We start from the raw sequence: 11099 nt of genomic DNA, 5'->3' as shown, positions 1-11099 counted from the left end.
ACTCTGCTTCAGCTCCTGTAGGACAGGGGGCATTTGGGGTATTAGAGAGACACACTCTGCTTCAGCTCCTGTAGGACAGGGGCATTGGGGTATTAGAGAGACACACTCTGCTTCAGCTCCTGTAGGACAGGGGCATTGGGGTATTAGAGAGACACACTCTGCTTCAGCTCCTGTAGGACAGGGGGCATTTGGGGTATTAGAGAGACACACTCTGCTTCAGCTCCTGTAGGACAGGGGGCATTTGGGGTATTAGAGAGACACACTCTGCTTCAGCTCCTGTAGGACAGGGGCATTGGGGTATTAGAGAGACACACTCTGCTTCAGCTCCTGTAGGACAGGGGCATTGGGGTATTAGAGAGACACACTCTGCTTCAGCTCCTGTAGGACAGGGGCATTGGGGTATTAGAGAGACACACTCTGCTTCAGCTCCTGTAGGACAGGGGGCATTTGGGGTATTAGAGACACACTCTGCTTCAGCTCCTGTAGGACAGGGGCATTGGGGTATTAGAGAGACACACTCTGCTTCAGCTCCTGTAGGACAGGGGCATTGGGGTATTAGAGAGACACACTCTGCTTCAGCTCCTGTAGGACAGGGGCATTGGGGTATTAGAGAGACACACTCTGCTTCAGCTCCTGTAGGACAGGGGCATTGGGGTATTAGAGACACACTCTGCTTCAGCTCCTGTAGGACAGGGGCATTGGGGTATTAGAGAGACACACTCTGCTTCAGCTCCTGTAGGACAGGGGCATTGGGGTATTAGAGAGACACACTCTGCTTCAGCTCCTGTAGGACAGGGGCATTGGGGTATTAGAGAGACACACTCTGCTTCAGCTCCTGTAGGACAGGGGCATTGGGGTATTAGAGACACACTCTGCTTCAGCTCCTGTAGGACAGGGGCATTGGGGTATTAGAGACACACTCTGCTTCAGCTCCTGTAGGACAGGGGGCATTTGGGGTATTAGAGAGACACACTCTGCTTCAGCTCCTGTAGGACAGGGGGCATTTGGGGTATTAGAGACACACTCTGCTTCAGCTCCTGTAGGACAGGGGCATTGGGGTATTAGAGAGACACACTCTGCTTCAGCTCCTGTAGGACAGGGGCATTGGGGTATTAGAGACACACTCTGCTTCAGCTCCTGTAGGACAGGGGCATTGGGGTATTAGAGAGACACACTCTGCTTCGCTTCAGCTCCTATAGGACAGGGGGCATTTGGGGTATTAGAGAGACACACTCTGCTTCAGCTCCTGTAGGACAGGGGGGGCATTTGGGGTATTAGAGAGACACACTTGCTTCACTCCTGTAGGACAGGGGGGGCATTTGGGGTATTAGAGAGACACACTCCTTCAACCCTGTAGGACAGGGGGCATTTGGGAGTGATAGAGAGACACACTCCGCTTCAACTCCTACAGGACAGGGGGGCATTTGGGGTATTAGAGAGACATGTATGGGTACAACTGTGTCTGTGGGTGGGGTGGGTGTATGTATGTGTGTGTGTGTGTGTGTGTGTGTGTGTGTGTGTGTGTGTGTGTGTGTGTGTGTGTGTGTGTGTGTGTGTGTGTAAGTGTACAAGTGTGTCTGTGGGTGGGGTGGGTGTATGTATGTGTGTGTATGTGTGTCTGATAGTAGCTAAACTTTAAAGCACATGTTAGCGATGTTAGCACTTTTAACCAAATCAGCTGTTATCTCATTTAGTGCTTGGCCAGCATTAATGTCCAGCTCAGGAGATGGCCTGATTGGCTGTTAACACTGCTGGAATGAGCGCAAGTATACTTAGTGACAAAGCAAGGGTCATTTGTTAATGTTTACATTTAATTATATATTTTTTTTCACTGACATTTAATTTATATATTGACACACTTTGTTGCTCCATGGTACAGCCTATTTTGTACTATATATCCCACGGCCAGCCATTCAATATTGCTTGATAATGAGTTTGCATTGCAACGTTTACTCAACGCATATTCTAGTTGTGGACAAATGCAGTGTTTTGCTGAAGTCATTTTACTTTTACATTATCCTTGTGGCCAACTTTGGGGTTTTGCTGACACAGACTATATCACCTGCCAGTGACCTTGAGCGTAAGTGACCTTGGCCCTTTTCTACCCTCCTCTGAATGCCAGCTTTACGTCTTTTCCTACTCATCTGCCACACCGTTCTCTGAACATCACATCTTCTATTGCGCTACTAATTGGGAGATAAGCATCAGGGAATCTCAGAGCTTTCATGAAACACGTTGGAAAAAAAAAGGTTTTATTTCTTGCTCTCTGCTGTATTTCTGCTGTGTAACTCTCCCCCCTCTCTCCACCCTCCCCCCCTCTCTTCCCCTCTCTCTTTTTTGTTCTAGAGGCGCTGTGTCATTTTTGAAGCCTGTTTATATGGATAATCCCATCCTTGCAATCTCTCCGCTTTTACCCTCCCTCTCTCTCCCTCTCTCCCTCTCTCTCCGCCTCCCTCTCTCCTTTATAATCTGTCTTTCACAGCTAACCCTTTTATCGTTCCCCTTTTCTGACTTTGACCTTCACTTCACTTCACTTACTTTCTCTCTCTCTGTTATTCTACCCCCCTGTCTATCACATCTCACGCCCTACAAATGATCTCTTTTGACCTACAAGCTTTCACTCATTCTCTCTATCCTCCACACCTCCACCCATTCTCTCGTCCCTCCACCCTTTCACTCATTCTCTCCATCCTCTACCCTTTCACTCATTCTCTCCATCCTCCACCCTTTCACTCATTCTCTCCATCCTCCACCCTTTCATTCATTCTCTCCATCCTCCACTTTAGTTTACTCAGTCAACAGCCATCAGATACAGATCCCAGATGCACCCTTCCCCTCCCCTTACACCCCCCATCGACACAGCAACTCAAGTGAGCGCTAAATTAAAGAAACTGCACGCGGGTAAGGCCGCGGGGCCTGACAGACTGTGTCCAAGGCTACTCAAGGCCTGTGCTGCTGAACTGGGGGAGCCACTGAAGCACATCTTTAATCTGAGTCTACGCCTTAGACAAGTTTCAACACTGTGGAAGACATCATGTCTCACCCCTGTCCCTAAAAAGCCACATCCTAGTGAGCTTAATGATTACAGACCTGTCGCTCTAACATCACGTGATGAAGACAATGGAGCGACTCGTCTTAGGTATGCTCAGACCCCAGGTACGCCATGCACTAGACCTGTTACAGTTTGCATACCAGGAGAAAGTGGATGTGGACGATGCCATCACTTATCTTCTACACAGGACACATTCTCACCTGGACAAGGGGAAAAGTGCTGTGAGACATCATGTTCTTTGATTTCTCAAGTGCTTTTAACACCATCCAACCCCTCAGACTGGGAGGCAAGCTCTTGCAGATGGGTGTGGACGCTCACCTGGTAACCTGGATCACAGATTACCTGACGGAGCGACCACAGTTCGTCAGACTGAAGAACTGCCTCTCTGACACTGTGATCAGCAGCACCGGAGCGCCACAGGGAACTGTGCTCTCTCCAGTCCTGTTCACCTTGTACACATCTGACTTCCGCTACAACACTGAGTCATGTCACATGCAGAACTTTTCTGACGACACTGCAATTGTGGGGTGTATCAGGAACGTGCAGGAGGAGGAGTACAGGAGCCTGGTGGAGGACTTTGTGCAATGGTGCAAACTCAATCATCTCCAACTCAACACTTCAAAGACCAAGGAGATGGTGGTGGATTTCCGCAGATCTAAGCCCACTCTGCTACCAGTCTCCATTGATGGGGTCAATGTCGAGGTGGTAAGCACTTACAAGTACCTGGGTCTCCACCTGGACAATAAACTGGACTGGTCAGGCAACACTGACACACTCTACAAGAAAGGGCAGAGCAGGCTGTACTTCCTGATGAAGGCTGCGCTCCTTCAATGTGTGCAGCAAGCTTGTTGCCAGCGTCCTCTTCTATGCGGTGGTATGTTGGGGAGGAAGCACAAAGAAAAAGGATGCTGGGCAAATAGATAGGCTGGTAAGGAAAGCTGGCTCTGTAGTGGGAGCTGAACTGGTGTGCATCACATCTGACAAAAGGACCCTGAACAAACTGATCAACATCTTGGACAATGAGTGTCATCCACTCCACAGCACTATTGTTAAGCAGAAGAGCCTGATCAGCTGGAGACTTCGCTCACTGCCTTGCAGGGCCATGGAACTGTTTAATGCATCACTTAAGGGAAGAGGAGAAATAGACTTCTCCGCCTAGTCTGTCTGCCTCTTCACCACCTCCAATGTCTTGAACTGTCTGTCCACTAGCCACTTTACATTTGTCTTCTGCCTCACTGTTTGCGTGCTGTATTAGCACATATGCACAACCCCTCCCTCCATGCCACATACATTTCTTAATATAGTTATTTTTATATAGATATATGTACTTTTTCTTGCACTGTTGCACTGTTTGACTTACTCATTTGCACCATCACCATGACACTCATTCACACAGAGCACCTTACCTTACCTTATGCACTGAGAACCACAGGCTCAGTCCCTGCTTCAGTCATTGCAAGCGCACCTGATTGATTATTCACCCACTATGTGGATACTGTTTTTTTAGAATTGATTTTGATTAAGTTGTATTTAGTATAATTTGTATACTATATTTGTATATATTATATACTTTTAATTACTTTTTCTGCTGTTATTGAATGTGTGTGTGTGTTGTCTGTATGCTACTGTGACCTTGAATTTCCCCTAGGGATCAATAAAGTCTATCTATCTATCTATCTATCTATCTATCTATCTATCTATCTATCTATCTATCTATCTACCTGATTGCTAATTAGAATCAGCTGGTTTGCTCACTGAAATGTTTTTTTTTCTGAAGCTGGGATGTCCACCTCTGCTGTCCTCCACTCTTTCACCCATTCTCTCTATCCTCCACTATTTAACTTGTTCTCCCAATCATCTCTTCAGCCCTTTTTTTTTCTTCTGCAGACTCCTTCACTATCCTTTCAATTCAATTCAGTAAGCCTTACTGGCAAGACCACATTGGCCAGGACAATGCTGTAAAAGAATGAAATAGAACTTCTTTATTTCTGTCCTTTTCTTAATGTCTTTGCCTGTTTCACCTCCACTTCCAATCTCCCTGCCTCCCTCTTCTCTTTCTCTCTATCTCTCTCCCTCTCTTTTTCTCTCTCTATCTCCCTCTATCTCCCTCTCCCTCTCTTTCTCTCTATCTCCACTCTCTCTTTCTCCCTCTCTCTCTCCATCTCTCCCTGTCTCTCCATCTCTCTCCCTCTCTTTTTCTCTCTCTATCTCCCTCTCCCTCTCTCCCTCTCTTTTTCTCTCTCTATCTCCCTCTCCCTCTCTCTCCCTCTCTTTCTCTCTATCTCCACTCTCTCTTTCTCCATCTCTTTCTCCCTCTCTCTCTCCATCTCTCCCTGTCTCTCTATCTCTCCCTCTCTCTCTCTCGCTGTGCTGCATGCATTACTGCAGGCTTTAGATGCACTCTGTGTAAATATGCAAAATCACAAGGAGAGCTCTTTAGAGGAAGAGGCTGGGTCAGTTTAAAAGCCAAAAACGCACGCACACACACACACACACACACACACACACACACTTCAACACTCACATGCACACAAATGAGCATGGATGACCATGGTAAGAGATGAAATAACTTACAGTAAAAGTAAATACACAAAATCAGACACCTTACATGGTATTTTGTATTTTGTGGGACCCAATTAAGATGTAAAATAAAAACATAAAAGAACATCACACAGAGTCAAGCTGAGGCCATTTGGTTTGTGCTGTTCTGTAGTCTCTCTCTGATACCACCGTGCATACCAGCCTGGCAAATTATGAAAGTCCACAAGGACCGGAAAGGTCAACTACTGCTGAAATACCATGTCTGTCACGGTATGTGTGTGTGTGTGTGTGTGTGTGTGTGTGTGTGTGTGTGTGTGTGTGTGTGCTGCATGTGTGTGCGTGCATGTGTGTGTGTGTGTGTGTGTGTGAGAGAGAGAGGGGAGACAGAGAGAGTGTGTATGTGTGTGTGGTTTGTGTATGTGCAAAGTGTGTGTGTGTGTGTGTGTGTGTGTGTGTGTGGGAGCATGTGTGTCACAAGAGATGTGTGAATACATGTATGTATAAGGGACATAAGGGAGACTGAGACAGTGAGAGAGAGAGAGAGAGAGAGAGAGAGAGAGAGAGATAGAGAGATAGATAGATAGATAGATAGATAGATAGATAGATAGATAGATAGATAGATAGATAGAGAGAGAGAGAGAGAGAGAGAGAGAAAGCAGCGACAACAGCGGTACACTGATTAGAGAGAGAGAGGGGAGGGTCTGTTTCTCTCCCTCTGTGTGTGTGCGTGTGTGCGTGTATATGTGTGTGTGTGTGTGTATCTGTGTGTGTTGTGTGCTGTGCTGTGATGTGTCTCATTGCACTTTATGATCTGGATCAGTTAGAGGGCTCCCATGAGGGTAGGGGTATGTGTGTGTGTGTGTGTGTGTGTGTGTGTATGTGTGTATCTGTGTGTGTGTGTGTGTGTGTGTGTGTGTGTACTGTATGTGCACGCTCTTCATGGATAATTTTCAGCTTGAGCTGTTTTTAGAAAGTAATGTGACAATGAATAACCACAACACAGACAAAACACAACTGTGTCTAAGAAAACAACATTACCATATTCACCCACCCACCCACACACACACACACACACACAGATGCAGGCAGACACCAATCTGGCCCTGGTGTGCTGTTAGCAAACAGTGTCAATGCTGACTGCTTGTTGGACCCCTACCCTCATGGGAGCCCTCTAACTGATCCAGATCATAAAGTGCAATGAGACACATCACAGCACAGCACAGTGCAGATACAGATACACTGGGATAGAAGACAACTCCCAGAGGCACAACTACACCAGATTAGCATTTAGCGGCTAAACTGGCACTCAGAACCAATAGGCTCCCAGAGGAGAGTTGAGTTTGTAATTCAGCCCACATTCTTGCATCTCACATGATTCATTCTGACAGAACCAATTGAGAGGAGGCATGCGCTATTCATATGACACAAGCACACATACACACACATACACACACACACACACACACAAACACACAAACAAACACACACACACACACACACACACACACACACACACACACACACACACACACAGTTATTCGAGTGGATGCATGAGCTATTCATATGACATAAGTACATTTTAATTTTCCATTTCAATCCGCAAATCACATTTCTAACCACAGGGATTTGAATATGTTCACAGATTATAGCCTACACTTGACAGTGCCATGGCCTGGGCTTCAGAGCAAGGCTGGCAGTTAAGTTCCACCAGTCTTCTGACCCTGGTCTTAGGTGGGCCGTACACACAGAACAGACACACACACAGGCACACATTCACATTCACTCACACACATTCACATGCACGCACACAGACACACACACACGCACGCACACTTACACACATTCACTCACACACACACACACACACACTTTTCTCAGCGTCTGGCCCTGGTTGGTCGTGTTTTTACTGCTTATCTTATCTTTCAGCTCTTTCTATGCCTGGATCCCTGTCAGTCTTGTCCAGGCCTGTCAATCATCTCAATTCTTTGTCTGTCATCTCTATCTCTCTCTATGTCTCTACACACACAGACACACTTTCTCTCTCTCTCTCTCTCTCTCTCTCTCTCTCACTCTTCCTTGACACATTCCGGATTTACATAAACTTCAAATCACCAAATGCTGATGAACTGCAGCTGTTGCTGCTGCTGTGCTGAATGCTTAACAACCACCTCCTTCTCTCTCTCTGTCTCTCTCCTCTCATCATCTCCCTCTCTTTTTCCTCTTCTCTCTTCGACTCCTCTCACACACACCCCCTCTCTCCTCCCTGCTCTTTCTCTTTCCTCCCATCTTTTCTCTCCTCTACTTCTCTCTTGGGCTACTCTTAGCTAAATTTGACAGTAAATCAATCGCAGTTGACAGATCAGTCTTCCCATCCTTTCTCTCTCTCTCTCTCTCTCTCTCTCTCTCTCACACACACACACACATATATGCATGCACACGCATTACCCTTCTCTTTCTCTCCCTTCATCCCCTCACATGCATCGGTCCCATCCTCTCTCTTTCTCTCTCGCACACACACACACACGCATTCCCCTTCTCTTTCTCTCTACTCTCTCTCTCTCTCACTCACTCTCTCTCTCTCTCTCTCTCTCTCACACACACATGTATATATGCATGCACACACATTCCCCTTCTCTTTCTCTCCCTTCATCCCCTCACATGCAGCACAGGATTTGAGTCTGGCATAAAAACTGCTGCAAGTTGCAAGAACTTAAGGAACATACTGACAGACCCATGTTTTCTCTGCATTAGACCTTCTCTCTCTCTCTCTCTCTCTATTTCTCTCTCACACACACACAGTCTCTCTCTGTCTCTCTTTCTCTCTCTCACACTCACACACACACACACACACACACACACACACACACACACACACACACATGGAACATGGACATCCAAGAATACAAAACTGGTCAGTTCATACTCCCACCAAATCAAAAGGTATGTCAGGGTTTATAAAGTTGGTATCACATTGACTCTGAGGCAAAACATTGTGTTTTAACTCATTAATAGTTTTTGTGTTACCTTCTATTATATTATATAGTAATGTATATATTGAGATGTTGAAGAATACTGACCTGTTAACATCCCTTGAAGTATGTTAAAAATCTGCTGAACTATGTTGAGGTATGTTGAAGTACATCGAGCCAGAGTATATTGAGGTATAAGTGTGCTGAGGTATGTAGAAGTATGCTGAAATATTACAGTAAGTTGAGGTATGTTGAGGTACATCATGTTAAGGTATGTAGAAGTATGCTGAAATATTACAGTAAGTTGAGGTATGTTGAGGTACATCATGTTAAGGTATGTAGAAGTATGCTGAAATATTACAGTAAGCTGAGGTATGTTGAGGTACATCATGTTAAGTATGAATTTGAGGCACAGTATTCTGAGGAATGTTGGAGCATGCTCACCTTGTTAAAGTTCAGGTATGTTGAAGCATGCTCAGGGCTTAAAATTCTTTTTTTCAAAATGGGGGGGAATTCCCCCCTTAGGTTATTCATGTAGGGGGGATTTACACAATTTGGGGGGGGGGTCGATTCTGATACCAAGTCAAGAATTGCGATTTCAATACTTCTTCGATACTTTTTTAAAAAAGTGTTTGATTTTGGTGCCCCCACCACCCTGACGTCATCAGTAATATATACTGTAGTGGGATCATTCACAACAGTCGACATCCTAGATTCTGCTTGACTCTCTCCACACACACACTGAAAATGATGGCTTATGTGATATGTTTCTATTTCATATATTTTTAAATTCATATAGTGTATTTAGTTAATAATGTATTTTTTAATGTATAGCATTTTACTAGTAATTACTAGTAGCTAAACATATTTAGTAATTTGAATGCTTCATTTTGACGTTTAACCTATAACACATAGGCATATCTTTAATGTGGTGTGTAGGTCTAATTGAGTGCACATTGGTGATGAGTAGGTGTAATTGAGTGCCTGTCACGTGACACGTGAGAGTAATTAGCCTCCCTTCAGCCTGACAGTTTTAGGCTAGTCGCTAGTGAATAAAAGTTGTGCATAGTGCATAAGGATATGTGGATGCAAATCATTATGTTTTCTATGTCATTAGATACAATAAATGTTCAAAAAACAGACAATAAGTAACGATAAGTCGAGCGACGAGTAAGAATGAACAGGTATGATAAATGATCAGATTCCAAAAATAATTCAGTGGAAATGCATGGATTCCAGTTTCTTCAGCAGCAACCATGCAATCCATGCATTTCCACGGAATTATTTTTGGAATCTGATCCCTTATCATACCTGTTCATTCTTACCTACGTCAATTCGTATCGTGACTAAATCAAGATGGCTGCAAAGCGCTAAACTTTGTGAAGATACTGTCTGTATAAATCGTCTTGTAAAGTAAACTACCAGTGCTTTTTCAAAGTTCTCAATGTCTCGTTTTAAATGTCAGGGCCCTCGGAAGTCTACCAATGAAGTGTGGAGATACATTGAGCCCTCGTAAATGGTGTAAAACAGTGATTTATTTGCATGGCTAGCCCGATGCGAAGCACCACCATTGAAAAAGCTGTTGGTAGCATCGGCTAACTAAGCGCCAGATTTTGGAGTGCAGGGGACAAGCCGAGATGGGATTATGAGACATACGTTCACACTCAGCATCATGTTTCAACACACTTTAGGTCAATATCACACCGGAATTCTCCTTTAAAGTATGCTCACCTCGTTAAAGCTCAGGTATGTTAAAGCATGCTCACCTCGTTAAAGTTCAGGTATGTTAAAGTATGCTCAGGTATGTTAAAATATGCTGAGGTATGCTAAAGTATGTTCAGGTATGTTAAAATATGCTGAGGTATGTTAAAGTATGCTGAGGTATGCTAAAGTATGTTCAGGTATGCTAAAGTATGTTCTAGTATGCTGAAGTATGTTCTAGTATGTTGAAGTATGCTGGTCTATGGCTATTCAACTTCATCACCAAGTGGGCCAGACAGAGGAAATACGTTAAGGGGTGTTGTGGAACTGTTTGTTGAGGTCCATTCGGCTATACTGAGGTGTGTTGCAGCGTGCACCAGTGTGGCAGGGTTACCTGGAAGCCCTTGGGGCTGAGGCTGCGAGGGTTGCTCTGTGCGGAGCGGACGCGCCCCTCCATCCCCCTCAGGAGGGGTTCCGAGTCCCGCACGTACTGCAGGTCACGGGACGTACGCAGGTCCAGCAGCTCCATGGACTGGGTCACGTTCTGGACCTGCTCATTACGCATGCGCGCACACACACACACACACACACACACACACACACACACACACACACACACACACACACACAGACAGACACACCCACACAGACAGACACACCCACATACAAAAACTAAATCAGCTTTATTTGGCAAAAGTCTTAAGATCCTTTCATGTGCATTACAGTGTATATAAATGCCGATGCAAAACACACACAACTGTGTGTTCAGACAGTAATGTGTGTTGACACATGCGCTCTTCCATTCGGCTGCACTAATGATCAGGTAAACACAGATC

At 45.1% G+C, this 11099-nt stretch overlaps 1 protein-coding gene across 1 annotated transcript in view; it reads right to left on the bottom strand.

Annotated features, from left to right (window-relative positions):
* Positions 1-11099, bottom strand: part of LOC125298274 (noelin-2-like) — a 68405-nt gene that overhangs the window by 24390 nt on the left and 32916 nt on the right. The window contains exons 3-4 of the mRNA XM_048248977.1: positions 10658-10813; positions 1176-1193 (exon numbers count right to left, since the gene is read on the bottom strand). Coding sequence (XP_048104934.1) covers positions 1176-1193; positions 10658-10813 — 174 coding nt within the window. The remainder of the gene's footprint in view (positions 1-1175; positions 1194-10657; positions 10814-11099) is intronic.

Source organism: Alosa alosa, chromosome 7 (genome assembly GCF_017589495.1).
Source record: "Alosa alosa isolate M-15738 ecotype Scorff River chromosome 7, AALO_Geno_1.1, whole genome shotgun sequence".
In the NCBI taxonomy this organism is placed as follows: Eukaryota; Metazoa; Chordata; class Actinopteri; order Clupeiformes; family Clupeidae; genus Alosa; species Alosa alosa.
The sequence above is the reverse complement of the archived record's forward strand: the minus strand, read 5'-3'. Positions and strand labels throughout refer to the sequence as shown.